The 24,519-nt window shown below is 47.1% G+C and overlaps 1 protein-coding gene across 4 annotated transcripts in view; it reads left to right on the top strand.

The window, feature by feature from the left end:
* The window catches only part of IL1RAP (interleukin 1 receptor accessory protein), a 61,037-nt gene that overhangs the window by 1,851 nt on the left and 34,667 nt on the right, over positions 1 to 24,519 (top strand). For all 4 annotated transcript variants that reach the window (XM_077826473.1, XM_077826476.1, XM_077826475.1 and 1 more), the window contains exon 2: positions 17,145 to 17,212. In XM_077826473.1, coding sequence (XP_077682599.1) covers positions 17,146 to 17,212 — 67 coding nt within the window. In that variant the 5' untranslated portion in view covers position 17,145. The remainder of the gene's footprint in view (positions 1 to 17,144; positions 17,213 to 24,519) is intronic.

The raw sequence follows: 24,519 nt of genomic DNA, 5'->3' as shown, positions 1-24,519 counted from the left end.
TGCTGGCCACTCTTTCGTGGTTCAGCCAGTGATGATGCACTGGCAAAATGTTTGAAATGTCCTTTACTATTTTAACTAATTGGCTTTATTTTCATTTATTTTGTCATTGCACCAACTGCTTCTTTTATTTCTGAGATCCCAGCATGCACCTGACCAGATGTAATTAAAGCAGTTAGTTTTCCTGACAGTCTGTTTTTAACTCTGCTGCCTTCTTTGTGGTGCCCGGCTGGTCCCTGAGCAGACCTCACTGAACTTAGATTTACTGAGCTGCACTCCTCAGGGTTGACCTTGCGAGGCGCTGAGGGCTTCCTACTAGGAGCCATGCCGTCAATGCCTGCTGAAGTCCATAGTTAGGCCCCAGCACAGTCTTCTGTTCCCACTCATCTCTTACCATCCTCATGAATTTTATTTCAGTCCTTGACAAGCAGAGGACGCTGCCAGCTGTCAAACACTCTCTCCTTTTAACAGGATTCTGGGGTGGCAAAGGCAGAATGCTTACTACATTGCAGAATGCTTACTACAGCTGATGACGTGTGAGAAGGAAAGAACCCAGATTGTCTTGTAGAGCCTGAGCTGAGTTTTCAGGGCTGGTAGTTAGAAAAGTTAGAAAAGCAACCTATGTGTGAATGTGTATAAAATATGCCAGCCAACTGCTCCAGCCATGCTGTGCTGTTTTTTCATTGACTCTTACAGTCAAGGTGAATTGAAGTGTTTTAGAAAATAAAAATGTATACACCGAAAAAGACAAATGGCTCCATGTTAACAGTGAGCTGAGACACTTGCAGCATTTAAGATCTGAGTTCAAGACCTCCTTGGGGTGTCTTTCTCCCAGCACAGCTGGTGGTTTTCACTGACACCGAAAGCAGAGCGGAGAACTGCATCCTTGGACAGTCCTGCTTATTTAGCTGAGTTGGTAGCACCCTGTGGCTCACAGCCGGTGTTCCTTCCAGCCGTGCTGTCTCAGCAAGGTAGATCAGATGCAGTGGCAGAAGGAAAGCATCGAGAGTTGTCATGTTTACCATGCGTAAACTGACTTCTCTGTTCCTGCCAGTTCCAGGCCACCTTGGAATCTGGAAATCACTTGGAGGCAGAGCTCATGTGAATTCTTTTCGAAGTGTGGAGCTGTGTGGCCCGTAACCCCACCCCACTTGGCTACAAGCTGCTATCAGATGAATATATCATCCTGCAATTAGGCTTCTGCTAGATTGACACCAAATAACCTTTTAATTTGGGCCTGAATTTAGGATTTTTTCCCCAAAACATAAGGCTAATTTAATATTTCTCTGAAAAAAGCCTATAACATTGCAGCATTCACAGGAGGGACAAAACTTGAAATTGGAGAGACACGAAATTGAATAGTCAGTTTTTGTTGTGTGACCGAGAAAGGCAGAAGTACAGCAAAAATAATGAAAAAGCAAATTGGCTTTTCAAAGAGTCTTCTGTTTTAGTAATCGAAGGTGTTGTCAGGACTGCAAGGACAGTTTGTTAAAAAGGAAATGTTTTATCTGTTACCGTCTCTTTAATTTAGATGCACAGTGGTTTTTTCAGCTTTCTAGATTCCTTGTATTAGACAAATCAAAAAGCAAGGCAGACAATTTTTGTCATAGGCCTTGATTCTGCCTGCACTTATGTACGTGAATAACTTTATTGCATGTGAATAGTTCAACAGGTCCATTCTTGTTAATAATTTACTCATGTCCATGAGTGATGGCAAGACACTGGCCTTCATGCTTAGAGCTGGATGTCACATTATTATTAATTATTATTATTAGGGCTGTCAAGCGATTAAAAAAATTAATCGTGATTAATCAGGCAGTTAATCACACTCTTAAACAATAATAGAATACCATTTCATTAAATATTTTTGGATGTTTTCTACATTTTCAAATGTATTGATTTCAATTACAACACAGAATACAAAGTGTACAGTGCTCACTTTCTATTTATTTTTGATTACAAATATTTTCACAGTAAAAAAGAAAGAAATAGTATTTGTCAATTTATCCAATACAGGTACTGTAGTGCAATCTCTTTATCATGAAAGTTGAAAGTACAAATGTAGAATTATGTATAAAAAAAAACTGCATTAAAAATATAACAATGTAAAACTTTAGAGCCTACAAGTCCACACAGTCCTCCTTCAGCCAATCACTCAGACAAACAAAGTTTGGTTACAATTTGCAGGAGCTAATGCTGCCCGCTTCTTGTTTACAATGTCACCTGAAAGTGAGAACAGGCATTTGCATGGCACTGTTGTAGCCAGCGTTGCAAGATATTTACGTGCCAGATATACTAAACATTCGTATGCCCCTTCATGCTTCGGCCACCATTCCAGAGGACATGCGTCCATGCTGACGATGGCTTCTGCTTAATAACAATCCAAAGCAGAGCGGACCAACGCATCTTCATTTTCATTATCTGAGTCAGATGCCACCAGCAGAAGGTTGATTTTTTTTTAATTTTTTTTTTGGTGGTGGTTTGGGTTCTGTAATTTCCGCATTGGAGTGTTGCTTTTTAAAGACTTCTGAAAGCAAGCTCCACACGTCATCCCTCTCAGATTTTGGAAGGCACTTCAGATTCTTAAACCTGGGGTCGAGTGCTCTATCTATCCTTAGAAATCTCACAAATACCTTCTTTACGTTTTGTCAAATCTGCTGTGAAAGTATTCTTAAAACGAACTGTGCTGGGTCATCATCCGAGACTGGCAGAATGCGGGTAAAACAGAGCAGGGGGCATACAATTCTCCCCCAAGGAGTGCAGTCACAAATTTAATTAACACACTATTTTTTTAACGAACATCATTAGCATGGAAGCATGTCCTCTGGAATGGTGGCCGAAGCATGAAGGGGCATACGAATGTTTAGTATATCTGGCACGTAAATACTTTGCAACGCCAGCTACAAAAGTGCCATGCAAATGCCTATTCTCACTTTCAGGTGACATTGTAAACAAGAAGCGGGCAGCATTATCTCCTGCAAATTGTAACCAAACTTTGTTTGTCTTAGCGATCGGCTAAACAAGAAGTGGGACTGAGTGAACTTGTAGGTGCTAAAGTTTTACCTTGTTTTGTTTTTGAGTGCAGTTATGTAACAAAAAAAAATCTACATTTGTAAATTGCACTTTCACCAAAAGAGATTGCACTACAGTATTTGTACGAGGTGAACTGAAAAATACCATTTCTTTTGTTTATCATTTTTACTGTGCAAATATTTGTAATAAAAAATAATAATATGAAGTGAGCACTGTGCACTTTGTATTCTGTGTTGTAATAGAAATCAACATATTTACAAATATAGAAAAACATCCAAACATATTTAATAAATTTCAATTGGTATTCTATTAACAGTGCAATTAATCGTGATTAATTTTTTGAGTTAATCACGTGAATTAACTGCAACTAATCAACAGCCCTAATTATTATTATTATTTATTTGTTTTACCGTAGTGCCTAGGGGCCCATTGTGTTAGGTGCTGTACAAACACAGGACAAAAAGACACTCTTGCCCCAAACAGTTTACTGTCTAAGACAAGAAACAACAGATGGATATAGACTGATGGGAGAGTACCAGGAAACAGTGAGACAATATTGGTCAGCATGATACACAGAACCTTATCTAGCTATATATTTATACCAGGGTTATTAAGAAGCACACTACATTTTTCCTCAGAGGGATTTTACATTTGTTTTGCCTTTTTCTTTTTGTTTACACTTGTAGTTCTTTCTTTCTTCTTGATTGTTTTACCTGTGGTCCTAGAGATAAATAATGACCTAACTGCTGTTAATTCTACTGTAGGGGAGTCAGATTTTTGAACGGGCAGAAATCATTCCCATCTGTTAGGTTAACACTAGTGGTTTAAGGTGTTACATTGTGACTTGGGACGAGGCCAGATGTTCTGTTGCTTGATTTAAGATTCTCATGGTGATATTTAATCTGGCTTTTTTAATCATTTAAGAAACCAAGAGGAATGTAGTTAGATTTACAAAATGCATTTGGGCATATGCTTAACGTGCTTTTTAATAAAACCCTAGCCGCTCAGTCTTGCTCATGCTGAAGTCAGTCGTTGTTTAGCTACTGACTTCTATGAGAACAGGAACAAGCCCTTATTCCGGCAAAGATTTTACTGAAAGACGTCTATTTTTTTCACAGCAATAAATTGCATTTCTATTGCTCCCATCTGCTGGGGCTTCCCATGTGCCCAGCTAACCTGCCAGAAGACAGTTTGTTCTAAGGAGAGTCGCTACATAATTTTTGTTATTTAATCAGGATTTAAACCCATGTTTTCAGTGGCGGGTAACCGGTGCATTCATCCATGACACCACCACGGCCTGCAGAACTAAGGGAATTAATCAAATATTTTGCACCTGCATGGTATTTAATAGCCTCACATCTCTAAGCACTTTAAAAACATTGATTAAGATTCACACTTTCCCTGTGAGGTAGGAAGGTATTATTGTACTCCTTAGGTAGGTGGAGAAACTGTAGCATGGAAAGCTGATGGCCCAAATTCTCGTAAGAATCCACTAATTTAGGGCATCTCAGTTTTCGGGACCCAGATCTTCAAAGGTGCGTAGGCACCTGACTCCTGTTGCCCAGTTTGAGTCCCTAGGTCCTGATTTTCAGAAGGGCTGACTACCGTGAGTGCTCTGTACCTCTGAAAGTCTCACGTTTAAACAGGAGGTACCCTAAATTAGGGGTCACTTAGGAGAAGTTTTCCAAAGGGACATAGTCAAGGGCGAAGCAAATCATGTGCAGAGCCGGGAGCAGAATCCTAACTCCTAGTCCCTTGCTGTATTAGTACCACAGTGCAAAAGGTAGGCACAGTGCAAAGCCAAACCAAAAGAATCCCGCCTCAGCCCACTTTGATGTGTCACTGATTGCGGATAAAAAGCCCTGAGCTGCGTAGAAATCCTTTACCCCTAAGTCTAGGGCTTTGCAACCAAATTTTAAATACAGATAAACAATTGATTTTCCTCCAAATGGTCCCGCCCTTATTTACCAATGATTGAGATAAGGCAGGAAAATCTCTACACTGTTGCATAACTCGGTCAGCCTGGCAAAGATGCGGAGGTTGGTGTGCGCACGCTCATCCGAGCTGAATAAGCACACGCTCTTGCCCAAGGAGTGTCTCCTGGCTGTCGAAACGCTTGACTTTAGCCACCCTGGCTTGATAAAGTTCAGCTAGAGGCAGGCGACGGGAGGTGGGGCGGAACAGAGATCTGGGGAATACCTTGGCGGTCTGTCTGACACGCCGATGCCTTCAGACAAATAACATCCTCCCTCCAGAATGATGGGCTGTGCTGAGCCCGGGAACTTTACCCAGTGTCTGAAGGGGACAGTGGTGGTCTGAGCTGGTCCCTTGCACATTGCTGGCCCTGTTCTCCCCAGCTGGTTCCCAGAAAATGCCCACCTAGCCCTTTCCTGCCCACCGACCTGCATCGTTGGGGGTGTGCTGGCAAAGCAGACTTACGCTCCCCATGCTGTTCCAGGCGGGTGTCTTCAGAGAGGTATGCAGCCTGCCTCCTCACCCACCCCTCCAGCTGCAGTGGGACCCTGCAGCTTCGCTGCTGGAGTCCTCTTCGCTGTGTCTGAGAAGCTGCAGAGCATGCCGGACGGGGGCGAGCACGGCCCTTAGTGAAAGGGGCCAGGGTGGGGGCAGCTAGTCCAGGTGGCTGCAACAGGTAGCCAAGGTGTGGCTGTGGGGAGAGCTGCGCCAATGGGCAGCCCCTCGAGATCATGGCTCAGGGTAAGTGGGGACCCCCAGGCCTGTTCTGGGGAGGGTGGGAGCTCAGCTGAGCCCTATCTATCTTTCCCTGTCCCCAGTGAGAACCTCTCCCCCTTCCTGGAGCAATATGTCAGAGGAGCAGCCTGGAGCTCTCCTCCCGGGTCAGCTGGAGCCTGAGGCCCTGTGCAATTCAGTAACCACATGCTGCCGACAGGGCCAGGCAGACCTGGGCTGGGAGTGCTGAGTGGGCCAAGCTATGGGACTGTCAGCTGTTTGGGGCAGGGACTGGCTTTTTGTAGGGAGTGTGCAGCACCCAGGACAGAGGTGCCTTGATCCCTGCCTGGGGTGCCGAGGCATCACTGCAGAGCAAATAGTAATCAGTAAGAGTACGGGATGGGAGATTGAATCCACACCGAGGGGCTGGGAATACCTAGCTCACTGAATGCAGCGTTCCTGCCACTTGGCAAACACAGTGCGTCCATCGCTCCTGGACTCTCCACATTACAGAGGGTCCTAAGTTGGCAGAGGGGGTGAGCGTGTCGCTCCAGGGCCATCGTCTTCCTCTCTCACTTCATGTTTGGATGGGTATAGCTCAGCACCAGTGATTCACGCTGTGCAACTGGCCATGGTTTTTCATCCCCGCCGCTTAGCTCAGGGCCGTAACAACATACGGCAGTGAAATTCAAAGGAGTCCTTTGCATATCCACTGGGTGCACTAAACAGGTATTTGCTGATAAGCAGTGTCAAGGGGCGAAAGGGGAAATTTCGAGTTTATTTATTTTGTGTGCATAGATCTTTCTAAAGGAATGCAGCGACTGAGCAGGAAGGAGGCTGCGGGGTTCGGTTGTGGGCAGTGCAGATTTTACAGTAATAAAGCACCCCCTTCCTGGCATCTGTGACTCGAAAACCCCAGAATTGAGACACTTGGAACTCACAGAGTGGGGGGTTTTTAGCCTGAAGTGGATTCTCTGCCTTGTCCCTGTGCCTCGCAGCCTCTGGAAATGTCAGCAGTGCATACATTACTTTTTGTTTGTCCTTCAGCTTGGGGGATAAATTCATTGACCTTCTGAAATCAATTATGTCCTCCCTGAATAATAAATATTGAATGATCATCACAGCATTCCACTCTGAGTTCCGTTCCAGCCCTCCCTTCTTGTAAGTGCAACATATCACGAGACACAGGTTCTCGTAGAAGGCTGCTTGCTAGCTAGACGCTTTCCATGGTGCTTTAGGGTCCCTTTGTTTCAAGGTACGTTTAATACTGCAGGTGAAGGGTGCCGAGTTATGTCCTCTGGTCAGGTAAGCACAGGCACAGCCAGGACAAGTTCCCCACGCTCAGTGGTGTGCTGGGAATATCTTCGGGTCATCTGGAAACCGCCTTGTTAAAATCCTCCCTGCCAATTTAGGGAGCTCACCCCTGACTCCCTCCCGCCAGCGATCATCTGTCTTTAGGGCTCTTAAAAATACTTCTCAAGAGCAGATTTGTTTTGCCATCATAAGCCATCCATCCAGCAGACTTACCTGGCCACCATCACCATGGTATCTGAGACCCTCACAGTCTGTATGGTGTTGGACCTCCCAACACCTGTATAAGGTAGCACAGTGCTATTATCCCCATTCTGCAGGTGGGGAACTGGCGCACCGCGAGGCTAAGTGACTTACTCAAGGTCCCACAGGAAGTCTGTGCTGGAGAAAATCAAACCCAGTTCAGCGTCCTAACCATTCGGCCCTCCTTAGTGCATTAGATTGCACCATGTATCAGGTCTCTCCTTCACTCACCGCTTCCCATTAACACTGCTCAGTGCACTCAGTGTGTTTTTTCAGGAATAAAGTATAAACCTGGTCAGCAAAAATCCCACCCTCCGATGAGTTTGTTTCCCCGCTGGCATCTCCTCTTTCCCTTGTTACGATTATGAGCAAGTGGTTTTGTTTAAATGGGGTTGGGGGGAGGGGAGGGAATGAAAAGATTACACTGTCCCATACTTGGTCCCCTCAGCAATTCACTTGGCCCTGCCCCCTGGCATGGGCTTCAACAGAGGCTAAGTGGGACACTGCTTTGCAGGGACGCGTTGCTAAAATATTAGGAGCATGTCACTGTCCCAATTGCCTCACCAGTGCTCCTCAGCCCCTGACCTAGGCTGGATTTGAATTGGCTGCCTAGAGGTGAATGGGTCTTTTATTTATTTATTTATTTATTTATTTTCACTCTCACTGAATTGCAAATGGCTAAAGGAATTTTAAGAAAAATCAATATCTAAATGACATCAAATCTGCCTTCTCGCAGAGACATCGGGCCCAATCCAAAACCCATCTGAGCCAATGGGGATCTTCAGCGGGAGTTGGAACAGACCCCAAGTATGGAAAGTTTTAGAGTAACAGCCGTGTTAGTCTGTATTCGCAAAAAGAAAAGGAGTACTTGTGGCACCTTAGAGACTAACCAATTTATTTGAGCATGAGCTTTCGTGAGCTACAGCTCACTTCATCAGATGCATACCGTGGAAACTGCAGCAGACTTTATATATACACAGAGAATATGAAACAATACCTCCTCCCACCCCACTGTCCTGCTGGTAATAGCTTATCTAAAGTGATCATCAGGTTAGGCCATTTCCAGCACAAATCCAGGTTTTCTCACCCTCCACCCCCCCACACAAATTCACTCTCCTGCTGGTGATAGCCCATCCAAAGTGACAACTCTTTACAAATGGCCTAACTTCATTATCATGCACATTGTGTAAAGAGTTGTCACTTTGGATGGGCTATCACCAGCAGGAGAGTGAATTTGTGTGGGGGGGTGGAGGGTGAGAAAACCTGGATTTGTGCTGGAAATGGCCTAACCTGATGATCACTTTAGATAAGCTATTACCAGCAGGACAGTGGGGTGGGAGGAGGTATTGTTTCATATTCTCTGTGTATATATAAAGTCTGCTGCAGTTTCCACGGTATGCATCTGATGAAGTGAGGTGTAGCTCACGAAAGCTCATGCTCAAATAAATTGGTTAGTCTCTAAGGTGCCACAAGTACTCCTTTTCTTTTTGCAAGTATGGAAAAGCTCAGTCCTAAAAGGAGGAATGAGTGAAAGAGAGGATTATAACAGACGCAGCTTTAACAATAGCCATTGCTGTCTTGTGTCTGCTATAAAGTATGGAAATTATAGACACGCTCCAAGGAGAAATGGATGCACGGTTTAAAAAAAAAAAAAGTCAGTTTTGCTTCTCAGCTCCGGTCTCAAACACTTGGGTTTTGTCTACACGGGGATTTTAGCCAGTCAGGCAGTTCTGCTTCTGCAAATCCCTAGATGGTTTATACCAGTGCAGCTTTCCTCAGAGTGCCCTGGGCTAGTGGAAATCAAGCTACATGAGTGTAAACTGTGTCTTTGCTAGGGGTTCCAGAGGAGCAGCCGTGTCAGTCTGTATCCTCAAAAAGAAAAGGAGGACTTGGGGCACCCTAGAGACTAACACATTTATTGGAGCATAAGCTTTCATGAGCTACAGCATCCAATGAAGTGAGCTGATGCATCCGATGAAGTGAGCTCTAGCTCATGAAAGCTTATGCTCCAATAAATGTGTTAGTCTCTAGGGTGCCCCAAGTCCTCCTGTTCTTTTTACTAGGGGTTGACACTGGTGTAGCTCCAACGATTGGCTCCAATTCCAGTGGAGAAGACGCCTTAGCTGTTGAAAACTGTCTGTGTAGGCCTGGGTGCGGAGCTGGAGATGTAGCAACGTGCGTGGGGTTTGGTGATGATTGCACAGCAGAGGGTGGGGGGAAAGTGACGTTTCATGGTTCTTGAAATGGGACATTGTGACACTTGGGAACTTTTCTTCGCTGATGTCTGGATGAGTGACTTGCTGGGTCAATGAGCGGGCAGAGAATTAGAGAGATTTGTGAAGTGTCAACGTAGGGGGTAGGCAGGAGACAGGTTTCTGTCCCACCAGAATGTCTGAGATTTTAAAAAAGAATTCCTAGCCCAAATTAGGAAGAAAAAATGAATTATTGATTTTTATGCTACATTTTCATGAACTGACAAACTGAAAAAAATTTCAGTTCAGGTCAATCAAAATGCTTTCTTCTGATAATTTCAAAATGTTTCATTTCAATTTACAAGAACAGCCATACTGGGTCGGATCAATGGTCCATAGAATATCAGGGTTGGAAGGGACCTCAGAAGGTCATCTAGTCCAACCCCCTGCTCAAAGTAGGACCAATCCCCAATTTTTGCCCCAGATCCCTAAATGGCCCCCTCAAGGATTGAGCTCACAACCCTGGGTTTAGCAGGCCAATGCTCAAACCACTGAGCTGTCCCTGGTCCCCAAGTCTTGTTGTCCAATAGTGTCTGGTGCCAGATGCTTCCGAAGGAGCGAACCGAACAGGGCAATTATCGAGTGATCCATCCCTTGTCGTCCAGTTCCAGTGTCTGGCAGTCAGAGGCTTAGGGACACTGAGAGCGTGGGGTTCATCCCTGACCACCTTGGCTAATAGCTATTGATGTACCTATCCTCCATGTCCATGGATTTTGATCTTTTTTTTTTCCCTGTTTTTCATCAGAAGCAGAAGGTGGCCGTGATGGCATTACCTGCTCCCAAGGCAGATTTTCTTCTAACTCCCAATAGTTAGAGATTGGCTTAAGAGGAGGGTTTATATCTACTCTGGCTTGTGCCGGTTTCCTACCGGTGTAGCTCCATTGAATCGGTGGAGTTACTCTTCACTCTCGCTGGCGTATGTGGGATCAGAACTTTAATTTCTTGGGTGGGGAAAAGGGAGTCAACTTCTCTGCCTATCTTAAGTACTTAAAAGGCCCTATTTCCATAGAATTTGAGTGCCTCACAATCTGTAATGTATTTCTTACATCTGGGCAGGAGCTAGATTTTCCATTTGATGGCAAATAGGATGAGCAAAATATTTTTGCATTCTGAAACAAAAGCAAAAATTTCAAACTTGCCCATGAAATGAAATTCCCCCATGTTCAATACAACCAAAATGTTTCACTCTGATTTTGACATTTAAAATAAAATAGAATGTAAAATGAAAGAATTTTCAAGACAAAAATTCCTGGCCACCTCTAGTATTTATCCTCCCATTGGTCCTGTGCATTTATCCCCATTGTACAGAGGGAAACTGAGGCACATAGGTTAAGTGACTCACCTGGGGTCATGCAGGAAGCAGGGAAATGAACCCAAGTCTTCCAAATCCTACACTAGTTTCCTGAGTACTGTACCATCCTTTCAGTGGCGATAGGCAATTGATTTGGACCTTCATCAGGACCTTTTAGTCTTAACGTGTCACTAGATCACTGTCTCGCTGCTTCTTCCATGTCACTGATGGCACAGGGCCAGATTCTGGGCTTCATTCATGCTGGGTGTAACTCCACTGGCCGTAGTATAGTCACAGCAGGGGTGGATTTGATTTTCAGACGAGATGCATGTGTTTTTCTAAGGGCAAAATTCAGCCTACCTCGTTGGCTGGCATGACTGGCTCTGAGATTAGGGTACTCTGTGTGTACTGGAGTGACTGGTGTATTCAGTATTAGATTGTTGTGGCTATTCCCCCTATTGCATTCTTAAAAGCTTCCTGCAAAGGGAGACTTTAATGAACATCCAGCTTCCCAGAGAGGGAATGTTGGGGTCTGAAAACCCACAGCACCTGCTATTGCTCATGCTCTCAGCACAGTCCGGTGTGACGTTAGGCTGCTCTGAAGAGCTCTCCATGGAACATGCAAACTCTCCACACTGATGATTTGCTTCCTGGGAGATGTGTGCGGAAACACTGAGAAACTCTAACAAATGGCAGTGTCATTCAATGCCAAAATCGCCTCCAGAAGAGTGATCTGGTCAGAAAGAAACTACAGTAAATCCCAGCGAAATGGAGCCCAGATGGTTTATGCTACAGTTATTCCCTCCATTGTTCGATTTACTCCTGCAGATATTGAAAAGCAAGAATATGTCCTTAAGGGCTGAAGGGCCTTTTCCCAGCTTCCATTAATGCATTTATCTTTTTCTTTGTAGCTGCTTTTGTTGACTGTCCCTTTCCCCCCTCTTTGGTTCTCTTAGTTTCTGTGCTTTAATTATATTTTTTCCTGTATCCCTTGAATGACAGGATAAAAAAATCCTAACTTAGCAACCAGCCATAGAATCATAGGACTGGAAGGGACCTCAAGAGGTCATCTAGTCCAGTCCCTTGCACTCAGGCAGGACTAAGTATTATCTGACCATTCCTGGCAGGTGTTTGTCTAACCTGCTCTTAAAAATCCCCAATGGTGGAGTTTCCACAGCCTCCGTAGGCAAATTATTCCAGTGCTTAACCACCCTGACAGTTAGGAAGTTTTTCCTAATGTCCAACCTGAACCTCCCTTGCTGTAATCTAAACCCACTGCTTCTTGTCAATCTTCAACCCTTGTCCTGTGCAAGGTGGGGCCTGGTTCTCCAGAGGAGCAGAGCCCTGAGTGGGTGTGTTATCTGTAAAGGGTGAGAGAGACCTCCTCTGACAAAGTGAAAAATGGGACCCTTTCCTCCTCCCGGACAGTGCTGTGCAGAAGCTGTGCCGGCCACTAGAAGTCATCCATTGGGGAAGGCATCTATGAAGTGACGGGTCTCTGGCCAGGCTGCCCCTCCAGCCTGCCCAATTGCAGGGATCCCCGGCGAGTACATGGCATACACCCCTTTGTGCGCCCCTCCAGATGTCTGGTCCCTCTGCAGAGAGCCAGTTGCTATGGGGCACCTGAGAACCCAAGGGAGAAAGAGTAGTTTTGTCCTCCGGGCAAACAAATGGAGCAGAGCCTTGCTAACTGGAGTGCAGGAGTGGAGCTGGGAGAGCGCCTAGCCTGCATCTATCACCCGTTCAGCGGAATCCTCTAGCCCAGTGCCCGCCTGGAGCCCTCTAGGTACATCCAGGCAGTACAGGACAGCACAAGCTGTCCTTCTTGTCAGTCTCAGCAGGGAGGCCGGAGACTGAACTTGCCTCTCACCCCAAGAGGTCAGCTCCTTTCTGGCCTGGCTTGAGGTGCACTGGTGGGGAAGGATAGCTCAGGGTAACCTTGGGCGTGGGAGACCCAGGCTTAGTTCCCTGCTCTGCCCTCGCCTCCTGGTTTGACTTGTCTTTCTGTGCCTCATTTGTTCCACCTCCCAGGGGTGCCATGAGGATGAACATACGGGATCCCACGGTGACGGGAGCCCGATAAGTACCATAGCGAGATATGTGCATCCCAGCAGCCTGTGCCGTGCTGCCCATCGTCTTCCTCCAGGGCTGCTTTCCCCAAGGACCAAATGTAAAGGGGAGAAATGAAAGCCAATAAAGGGATGGAAGCAGTTACTCGCCACGCTAGGCACACCGGCTCAATCCGTCTTGCTAGCTTTCCCACATCTGCAGCCCTCCTCTGGGGTGGAGAGTATTAACGTCCCATCAAAGGCAGTGGGAGCTGGGAGTGCTCAGAGCTACTCAGCGCCTTGCAGGATTGATCCTGGAGGGAACTACAGGGAGAAAGCAACGTGCCGAACCTGCTTCTGCCATTTGGGGTCTGTTTTCCCCCCTGAAGTGTTCCATTAACTTTAATGGCCCTCTCAGCCGGAGCACTTAGTGGGACGTCTGAGGGGAGCTTTCGTTCCGCGTGCAGTCACGTGGCTTCTCCGCGGAAAGTAAAAACCTGTCAGGTCTTTATAGGGGCTCAAGGACAGAAAGGGCAGAGGCAGCATAGTGGAAAATACAGGCTTGTTCTCCTTTAGAATGGGCGCAGGATCTTTGGAAAGAAAATGCTGCAGTTACATAGGATGGTATTTTTTGCCCTGGTGTTGGATACGTTGGAAAGCAGAGAGCGATTCTGGGTGGGGAATGAGAACTCCAGGTAACAAGGTGTGTACAGAGAGCGGAGTAGCATCCTCCGGAATTTGCAGAACTCCCATTACCTTTAGTGGGGCAAGCTCCGGGAGTAAGTGCTGGCTTAGACTGGGCATTACGGGCCTGTGCCATTGTTCCTAGGGGTCCGGCTCTTCATTGTGAGTGTGCCCTGCAAAGAACAACTCCCCTCCGTCGCCCTGTGCGTCCCATTGCACTTTGTTAAATGGCAGAGCAGCCCAGGCTGTGATCGGATGAGTCCCAGTCCAGAAATGGAGAAGTTGCTGTAATCCGACACGCTCTGTGTCTGTCAGTCTCCAATGATAAGATCTGTGGAGAGCCTGGAATGAACCAAACTGCACTGTTCTGGATAATGCAACTGGGAGGAAGTTGCAGAAACACTGGATTTCATACTAAAAAAACAAACAAACAAAAATTATCAGGGCCAGTTTGTTCAGCCCTTAGGAGACCACCTTGCTCTTGGGAGTAAAGTCCCATTGGCTTTAATGGGATTTTGGGGGGGAGCAAGTCCTCATCTGCACAGCTAAAGGATGCAAAAAAGAGTCCATTGAGATTATGGCTGAATTCATGTCACCATGGGCGAGAGTATAGCCGCCCAACTGATGGCCAAACTCAGCCCTGGGGTAAGCAGGAGAAGCTCCCCTAAAGCCACTGATTGCGCCTGCATACACCCAGGCTGACTTTGTCCTGGTTTGCGTAACTGGGGAGTGAGTGGCTTCAATGAAAAGTAGGGAAGAGGGCTCATTTGTGGATTTATTTTGAAGAGAAAACAGGGAAGACTTTGCTGCTCACAGAGTGGACTCTGCAGACACAAGACAACACACAAGGTGCTGTGACGTCATTGTCAGATCTGACAACAGCCGTATGGTGCGAGAACTTTGCCCCCAGTTCTGATTAAGTGTATTGCCATTCCCAGCTCCAGTCCTCTGTGCTGTCAGCTCTCTGTTCCCAACTGAGCAGTCGCAACCTCTCTCTTTCCTCCGTCTGACCGGCCTAAAAGAAGACAAATAAAGAGGTGTTTTATTGTCCGTGAGGGAGGCTGGCAGGTAGCAGAGCTGGTGTTTATTTTTTAGCCCTGGAGCTGTTCTGAATGACTCAGGCAGGTATTTACGGGGCAGCAATGCAGGATTAGGCTATCAGATGGCATTTCATTTTGGATGACAGAAATGTCACGAGAAGACCAGGTCTCTTCATTTTTATTGAGGCCTGGTAATTGGCTCCCAGAGGAAGAAAACAGCTCATGAAAAACAAACACAAATGCCTGGATTGTCAGGTTTTTACTGATCTCTAGTGCTCAGACTCTGGGGACTATCCTGGTACCTGCCAGCAGGAAGTGCCTCCCTGCATGTTTAGAGACAGCCAACGAGAAATGAGAGTAGGACCTCATTTGTCATGAGTCCTTGCAATGCCCCCCAGGACTGGCTAGGGACCATCAGTAGGACCCTAGTGCTCTGTAACTCTAGAGCCAAGCACATTCAACGCAAACCTGCCTTACAGTGAAAGGTTTAAGAAGCTCAGTCTGTTTAATAAGAGAAGTTGAAGAGGTGATTGATCTTAGTGCTCCATGGGGAGTCTTCTGAGAGTAGAAGGCTCTCTAGCGGACGAAGGCAGAACAGAATCCAATGGCTGGAAGTTGGAGTTAGATAATTTCAGGCTCGAGATGAGGTGCATGTTTTTTAACAGTGAGGGTAATTAACTCTTGTGACAATGTACCTAGGGATGTGGTGAAGTCTCCATCACTTGGAGTCTTTAACTGCCGATTGAATGTCAAACATGCCCTAGCTCAACCACAAGATATGGGCTAGATGCAGAAATTACTGGGTGAAATTCTTTGGCTTGTGTTATACAGGAGGTCAGCTAGATGATCACAATGGTCCTTTCTGGCCTTACAATCTATGGATCTTTGCTATTTTTTCTGAGGGGCCGGAGATGGATAACCGTTCTTCCTCATCTCCCTCCTCATCCCTTCTGTAAGCAAAGTGAGCCCGATCCGACCTTCCCAACTCCACTTCCTGAGACCCAGAAGATGGTCCCTCTCCCAGGGGGGAAACAACCTTACACTCCTTGCCCCATCATCCGGCCTGTTCCTTGCTAGCCCGCTTCCTGGTGTGACTGGCACCCACCAACCTCCCTCCACTTAATCCAAAATCAGGCGAGGTTTGGGGAGAAGCAGTAGGCTGGGAAGGCAGGGTGCTTTGGGGAAGCTTGCTGGGGAAAATGGAGGGAGCGTTCCTGGGGCAGATGAGGGTGCTTGGTGGGAGAAGGGGTGGGCAGGGAGTCATCCCTCCAAGAGCCCTGACCTTAACACACACGAAAGTGGCTGCATAAGGGCTCATTGTTTAGATGAGAGTCCCTGTAGGCTCCTGCAGTTGTTCATTAAGCGCTGTATAGCAGGCAGCGAAGGGCTGTGCTGTTGCATTGCTTTAATCTCCGTTATTAGCCAGTGGAGCAGGGCTTTTTGCCAGACCAGCCGTTCAGTACCATCATGGCTAGGTGGCTTTGCATTTGCAGCCCGGCAGCTGCCTGCTGCCCTTTGCTTGGGACTGCAGAGAAGCGCGGGATTCTTGCATATTTCCCTCTGCTGCTAGGAGAGGCTGGCCCGGCAAGGGGAAGCATCATGACAAATCATATTAAGGGCAGGTGCCTCAAGTTGGAACCTTAAACCCATGGTCCGGTTTGCAGAGTTGTTAAGCGCACACAGCTCCCACTGGTGGCTGAACTTTTGCTACCTAGAGCTCCGTGCTCCTAGAGATTGCCCCTACTGACACGCACAGCTAAATCCAGATTTTTTGATCAGCCTCGCCTTAGCCACTTCAGTTGTCTGCCTGCCATCATGATCTCCTGGCACCTGGGAATGTCGAACGAAGCCTTCAGTCCCACTAATTAGAGCATCTACTAAATGTCAGCTTTCATAACCTGCAGCTTCTGTTCAGCATGCTGGGAAGGCCTGGAGCTGCAGGGAACTTTGTTTTGCAATGACCAAGAGGATTTGTGAGAGCAGAATGCCAAATGTCAGATGCATAGGTTGGCTCACATTCCTGTGCCCTGAACCTGCACCAGCCGTTCACACCAAGGGATTGGTCACCTACTGGCAGTCCACAGAGGTCCAGCACTGTGGTTTTGGAGCCAAGGCTCAAGACTTCTCTTACTTCCCATGCTGTATGCATGCAGCTGGCAGATGTCCATGGTATCTGTGTGTAGACGCTACCTCTGAATGTTACACTGAGCTGAAATGTTTCAGAGTAACAGCCGTGTCTGCATCCGATGAAGTGAGCTGTAGCTCACGAAAGCTTATGCTCAAATAAATTGGTTAGTCTCTAAGGTGCCACAAGTCCTCCTTTTCTTTTTGAGCTGAAATGGTTGAACTTGAGATCTGACTTCCACTGTCTAACTATACTTTTGGGCTTAGGTGCCTCATGCTCCCATGGTGTCTCTATGTAAACTTTTACAAAAGCCTTAAAATCAAATTCAGAGGTGCTGGAAGGTGCCAGAACAAAACTGCCACGGACAAAACTTCCCTTCAATGGAAGAGTTCAGAAATAACTGGAACTTCTTTGTGTGTGTTTGTATTGCAGGATGAAAGTGTGCTGCCCCCTGCTGGTTACTTTATGGTTGTGCTTGGCCACCCTCAGCAGCAGCTCAGGTAAGAGAGCTGTCAACTTTTGTTTTAGGAAATGCCAGGCAGTGTATTAGGTTCCACTCTTCCAACTCAGGACAGGAAGCACAAACTCATCTCTGGGCCTTTGAACTCAGCAGGGATGGATTTATTGCTTAAAAATAGTTGTTGTTTTTTAATATTCCTGGATGCAGTGGCCATCTGGGCATCTGAGAGAGCTTTGCAAACACAAGCTTCATAACACTCTGGTCATTAACATGATCATTTTACAGCTGGTAAAACAGAGACTCAGTGGGGGTGGGAAATGACTTGCCCGAGATCATGTAATGAGCCAGGCAGGGCCGGGAATTGAACCCGAGAATCTTTCCCTCCTGTTTGGATCTGGAACATGAGATTCTGGCCCTTGAATTATGACTCATGTCTCAGTCATGGCTGCTGAGAATGGAACTTCTTGAATGGGCCAAGTTTGCATGCCAGCTTCATTGAGTCATGTTCCTAGCAGAAAATATGTTGTAATCCTCATGGGCATCTGGCTCGCATTCAGCTGGGCTGCTCATGAAGAGGGGGATTGTATCTGTATCGGCCTCAGGCTTCCTATCTGGGGCAAAGGAGAGATGTCATGATTTACAGAAGGAAAATGGAAAGGGACAGGGGAGCAAGATTTATTAGGGAAAATGCATTGAAGAATGAACATTCCAGGCGGCCAGTGGAGGCTCAGTACATCCCTCGTTGGCATCGGCCTCGTTGCACCATTTACCGAGCCTGCGCTTGGATAACCCCCCCCCCCCCCCCCGAATCCCTAAATCAGGCCCCCTCCCTTGCCCAGTGGAGCTGTACTGGCTCTGGTGGGTCCTGAGAGCTCCATGCCCCCGGTAGGTGGGAAACCGGGTCGGATTCACCCTTCCGTGCCTTTCTCCTGTGGAATCAAAACTGCCCTGTCTACCATGTGGACAATCTCCCCTTCCATTTCAGGTAGGGTGCTGCTCCCTGGCAGTGCTCCAGAAAGCATTGCTGCAGCATTTCACGCCGCCACTCGCTGCGGTGACGAATCTGGGAAGCCCAAGCCAGTGAGCAAAATCCAATTCCCCACGGTGCCGTGGTTTGTAGCTCCTGGCCTGTTGCCTCTGCAGGTGTTGCTGGGTTTGTTCGGGCTTTTGCTAAAATGAGGACCTCAGAAGCGGGTGCTACGAGGTGGGGCAGTATGATCTACTGCTTAGAATATGGGACTGGGAGCCAGGGCTGCAGGGTTCTGTGCCCAGCTCTGCCCCTGACTTGCTCTGTACCCTTAGGGAGGACACTTAAGTCCAAATTTTCAAAGAAGTGTCCACTAATTTTAGTGATTCAGCTGTTGGGTGCCCTCCTTGGGACCACGGGCCTACTGTGAAAAGGGGTTGAGAATCCATAGCTCCCCTGGGCTCTGCCTTAAAAGGGAGTTAACCGATGTCAGGAAGGGACACACTTTGGTGTCTATGGATGGAAGCACTATATACCGTGGGCCAGATTCTGCTGTCAGTTCATTGGTGTCAATCCAGAGTAACTTGTCTGAGGCCAGTGGAGTTACTCAGATTGTCACTAGTTTAGGTGAGATCAGAATCTGACCAGATAATGGCCATCATAACCCATTCTGCACTGTAAAATACTGGCTGTTTTGTGTTTGAGTACCACTTTCCCTTATTCGCTCCTGATCATTGCTTTACAGATTTGACTCTGATTTTACTGCAAGTTCCATTTGTATCTCTTACCTTCCCAGGCTGCCTTCATATTCTTCACAGTCTTTCAACCTTAGTGAAGGGTAGAGGATTGGGAGAAAATCATTGTCAGTTTTACTGTTGTGGGGAACTAGAAAGGACTCGTTAAGAGCCTGTAATGCTGCCAGCAGAGACGGGAAAGCCTTGTCCTGAGCTCTGATCGTTTAAAGTATCTGTCTAGAGTTGAGGAATGGAGTTGAGGAATAAATGCTGTCCAAAAAGTAACCTTCACTGCCATTCGGCATCATGCATATGTAGGAAATCACTTCCCTTTCCTTACCTGTCGAACAGGCCGGGCGCTCGAGTGGAATGAGCACAGCCGTGCAAGCCAGGGATGCTTGGGGCCAAGTTCTGTGCAGATTTACACCTTAAAGGGAATCGTAAGTTAGTATGGAATCAGTGTAAATTGTTTGGCCTCTCTCTGTGCCAGATTCGGCTCTCAGGACCTGATCCAGCTCCCTCTGAAATCAGTTTCAAAACTCCAGTTGACTTGAATGGTGCAGAATTGAGACCTTCAGTGTACCGGTGTAAATCCACTGTAACTGATCTGCTTTCAGTGGAACAGAGACCAGAAGTAGGCCCCATGGGTCAAATTCATCCCCAGTGTAACCTCCTACCAGGGTTAGGATCAATTTAGCCTAATGGTGGGCAACCTTTGGCCCGTCAGGGTAATCCGCTGGCAGGCCTCCACACAGTTGGTTTACATTTGCACGGCTGCCTGCAACTCCCAGTGGCCGCGGTTCACCGTTCCCAGTCAGTGGGAGCTGCGGGAAGTGGTGCAGGCCGCAGGTGCCCACCACTGATTTAGCCTGTCTGTCTCCCACTCCGTAGAATGGGTGCGTAGTTACTTGTGGCCAAGCATAATCTGAGGGTTAATAAATTACTGTCTGTGAAACACTTTGAAGAGGCAAAGCTTTGTATCCATTCTCAGGAAACACTGCTACACAACTGTTACTCGAATGATGGGGTTCCGGTGATCTTATTTCTCCTATGGGTGGTGACAGACCCAGAAGCCCAGAGCATGCGTATTTTAGGGTGTAAAATAACAAGAAAAATAGATGGCAATGTCTTGTGGTTTTTTTTTAAATGAACAACTGCCCCCCAATGCCCTCTGCCCCCCACTCCCGTCTTCTAATATTTCCTGCCTTGCCCCTCCTCCTCCATTCCCTTGTCTGTTGCAATTGCTGGCCAGCTCAGGTATGTTTTTATGACCTGCTACGCCATTTTTAAGCACAGTTCTGGAGCTGCTTTCATCTCCAAGGTTTATTTATGATGCTTTGAGGTTAGGTTGTTCCCCACCCAACTTTTAAAGTGAAGTTATGCTGGGGAAAGATGCCTGATTCATGCCCCTGGGGGGAACCAGAAGGTTTAGCTGCAAAGCAGGTAGAGCAGTAAGCTACCACCATGTGGTACTTACCAATTTGCATCAACCCCGAGCTGTCAGGATTCCTTCTGCAGACAAGAGAGGAGTTCAGTCTCTATGTCCAATCAGGGGGAGCCAACTGCCAGGGGGGGGAGGGAGGATATTTTTATATTTTTGTGTGCATGATGTGAATGTCTGTCGGCCAGGAGAAGGGAGAAGCCCATTTCACTTAGGTCACTGATCCGAGGTTAGATGGTTGCTTTCGGTCTCTCCTCACATGAATCAGATTTGAACTGGCGGCCCGTTTGATTCAAGCTCCATAGCATATTATCCAAGTCACCTAATCTTCCCCCATCCCTGGTTTAGTTTTGTATAATAAACCAAAAGTATAAGAGACAGAGTGGCCGGGGTGACGCTTTGAGACCAGCCAGCAACCTCCATGTCTCACATCTCTTTTGGGTGTTTTGTTTCTGTTCGGGTCAGCTGTTGACTGAAAACCTGTTAGTCGCAGTCTGAGGTCCCATTGAGATGTAACTGGATTTTGGCGGCCCGGGGTGTAGTTGCAGTAGCCTTGTCAAAAGGTACAAGCTAAGCAGGGCTGCACTTGCATGAGGTGTCCAGGGAAACCCCAGCGTGCTGCAAGGAGCGGCCAATGCTCCTGCCTGGTGTCACGGGCATTAGGCTGAGTGAGACAGGAGCTTACAGAGAAGCTGTGGGAAAATGAGGATCCCGAGATCACCAAATACCAGGCATGTTTACAACAAGGAGGTGCGTTACCCCTGCTTTCCTGGCCAAGTCATTATACCTTGACTACCTAGTGCAAGTGCAGTTGGCTACGGTATTCTTCACTTCCTGTCTTCAACTGGTGTGGCTGGGTGCACATAGCTGCTGCGTTCCACTCCAGAGGTGGCTGCATCTCAGCCTTGGAGGAAGGAACGTGAAGCCCTTGGGGGTCCCTCAGGATGATAAACGAGTTATTTCTGAGGCAGGGAAGAACTGCTCTCCATGTTTCATGAAGGAGAAAGTGGGGCACAGAGGTGAAGTAACTTGCCCAAGGTTACACAATGAGTCTGCGGCAGAGCTGGGAACTGACCTCGGATCCCCTAGGTCTCAGTCCGGTTTCTTAGCACGCTGAAGTGATGTGTCAGTATCAGATTATCTCCATGTACACCGAGGCTGAGCGCTTTGCACTGGTCTTTCAAGCCACCTTCTTTTACGGGTTGTTTTGTTGCGCTCTCCGCCACACCAGGAGCTAACCAACAAGTACTGCTCTGCTCTCGTCCATGTGTCAATTTCCTCACTGAAGTGGATGGGAAAGTGGGGACTTACTCGTTTTCCTCAGGCTTAAAAGCCTCTCACACCCCATTTTTATTATGTCGGGCTCAGTTTAAAAATGTGGAGCCTGCCAGAAAACACTGAAGGTTTTCTTAGGGCCACTTGCATGCCTTACAATAATCACTGTATTCATGTTTACCTGTTTTACAAATGGGGAAACTGAGGCACTGAGTGGGGAAGCGATTTGCTCAGGGTCACTCAGCCAGCCAGTGGCAGAGCCATGAATAGAACCCAGGTCCCCAGAGTCTCAGTGCAGTGCCCTAGCCACTTACTGTGCGTGTAGCTATCTGATGAGATTTGGGCGCATGTGCGTGCATGGGCACTTCTGTCGGTGTGGTGTGCACGTGTGTGGGGAGGAGATGGGCTCTGTGTCCGTAGGGGGCGTTCCTAATGAGGGTGTGGGGAGTGTTGTGAACAAAGCTGCCAAAGATTTCCAGAATGTTTATTTTCTATTTTCCGGGGGTTGAGCGACACCGTTATTTTCCCTCCTTCCCCAGCACTTTCCTGTGTGCACAGCGGAAACCCCCAGCTTTGCTCAGCTTCTGAGCAGGGTCCCGGCTCCTTGCTAAGCCTCCTCACCCGTTATACAGCAAGGGGGCATGTTTTTAAAGCAAGAGATCAAAGATATAATAAAGAAATCTCCCTGCGTGTGAGGTCGGTGCTGTAACACCCACAACCCGGGCCATTCAAAGTTAACTCCCCTCCCCGATACGAGCTGCTTTTCCTCGTGCATCAGAGAAGTACTGTGGAAGGAGGGAGTCCTCCCGTCTCATCCTTATCTCAAGGAACATTGAATTCTGTGCAGTGGCCTTCGAGTGACCTTTGTCTCTGCTCTCCAGCCTCCTGTGTCAGAGGTGGATCCTTTGCTCCTGACACACCAGGTGGAAGAAGTTTGCCCACCTCCCTGCACCTCGCTTGCTCCGCATCCCTTTCCCATGCAGGAATGTAAACCAGCCTCTCCCCTGGGACCTGCAGCCTCTGAACAGCTAGTTCCACACACTGGTGTTTACTGATGCTGGCTTTCCATGCCCTGTCTCCTTCTCTTTGTCTCCCATCCCATTTCTCCTTTCCCCTTCTGCATGCATGGTTCCTCTTGCTGACACATTGAGATCGGTTGGTGGTTTAGGGCATTGGACTGGGGCTCAGAAGATCTGGGTCTAATTCCAGTCTCTCTCATGAATGTGCTGCGTGATCTTTGGCAAGTCACGCAGTCTCTCGGGACCTGGGTTCCGCCAGCTCTATTATGGGTATAACAACAAGTATCTCATCCATCCTTTGTCAATTCAGATATTAGCTCTTCAGGACCTGGACTGTCTCTTCCTGTGTGTTTGTAGAGCACCAGGCTCAGCAGGGCTTCAGTCTTGAGTCTGCAGCAGTACAAATTAATGCTAATAATAGTGATACTTGCATGCATTATTTTAAAATTAAATTATATTGGCATCTCCAGGGTGAGTATCCATGGACTGAAATAGAGTTTCATCAGCTCTCTCTGTTAGGCATCTTTAATCATAGAACTGGAAGGGACCTAGAGAGGTCATCTAGTCCAGACCCCTACACTCGGGCAGGACTAAATATTATCTAGACCATCCCTGACAGGTGTTTGTCTAACCTGCTCTTAAAAATCCCCAGTGATGGAGATTCCACAACCTCCCTAGGCAATTTATTCCAGTGCTTAACCACCCTGACAGGAAGTTTTTCCTAATGTCCAACCTAAACCGCCCTTGCTGCAATTTAAGCCCATTGCTTCTTGTCCTATCCTCAGAGGTTTAGAACAACAATTTTTCTCCCTCCTCCTTGTAACAACCTTTTATGTACTTGAAAACTGTTACCATGTCCCCTCTCAGCCATATCTTCTCCAGACTAAACAAAGCCAATTCTTTCAATCTTCCCTCAGAGGTCATGTTTTCTAGACCTTTAATCATTGTTGTTGCTCTTCTCTGGACTTTCTCCAATTTGTCCACATCCTTCCTGAAATGTGGCCCCAGAACTGGACACAATACTCCAGCTGAGGCCTAATCAGCATGGAGTAGTGCAGAAGAATTACTTCTCATGTCTTGCTTACAACACTCCTGCTAATACATCCCAGAATGATGTTTGCTTTTTTTGTAACAGTGTTACAGTGTTGACTCATATTTAGCTTGTGATCCACTATCACCCCCAGATCCCTTTCCACAGTACTCCTTCGTAGGCCATCATTTCCCATTCTGTACGTGTGCAACTGATTGTTCCTTCCGAAGTGGAGTACTTTTTATTTGTCCTTATTGAAGTTCATCCTATTTACTTCAGACCATTTCTCCAGTTTGTCCAGATCATTTTGAATTTTAATCCTGTCTTCCAAAGCACTTGCAACCTCTCCCAGCTTGGTATCATCTGCAAACTTCATACGTGTACTCCCTATGCCATTATCTAAATCACTGATGAAGATATTGAACAGAACCTTACCCAGAACTGATTCCTGTGGGACCCCACTCGTTATGCCCTTCCAGCATGACTGTGAACCACTGATACCTACTCTCTGGGAACGATTTTCCAACCAATTATGCACCCACCTTATAGTAGCTCCATCTAGGTTGTATTTCCTTAATTTGTTTATGAGAAGGTCATGCGAGGCAGTATCAAAAGCCTTACTAAAGTCGAGATATACCACATCTACCGCTTCCCCCCTATCCACAAGGCTTGTTACCCTGTCAAGGAAAACTATCAGGTAGCTTTGACACGATTTGTTCTTGACAATGAGCCCATTGCTATGATATCTGAGGATCTGTCTACGCAGCAAATTAAAACCCATGGCTGGCCCGTGCCCAGCCCACTTGGGCTCGCGGGGCTCAGGTTGCTCGGCTGTTTCATTGCTGTGTAGACTCCCAGGCTTGGCCTGGAGCCTGAGCTCT

This window comes from Eretmochelys imbricata, chromosome 9, assembly GCF_965152235.1.
Source record: "Eretmochelys imbricata isolate rEreImb1 chromosome 9, rEreImb1.hap1, whole genome shotgun sequence".
Classification (NCBI taxonomy): domain Eukaryota; kingdom Metazoa; phylum Chordata; order Testudines; family Cheloniidae; genus Eretmochelys; species Eretmochelys imbricata.
The sequence above is the reverse complement of the archived record's forward strand: the minus strand, read 5'-3'. Positions and strand labels throughout refer to the sequence as shown.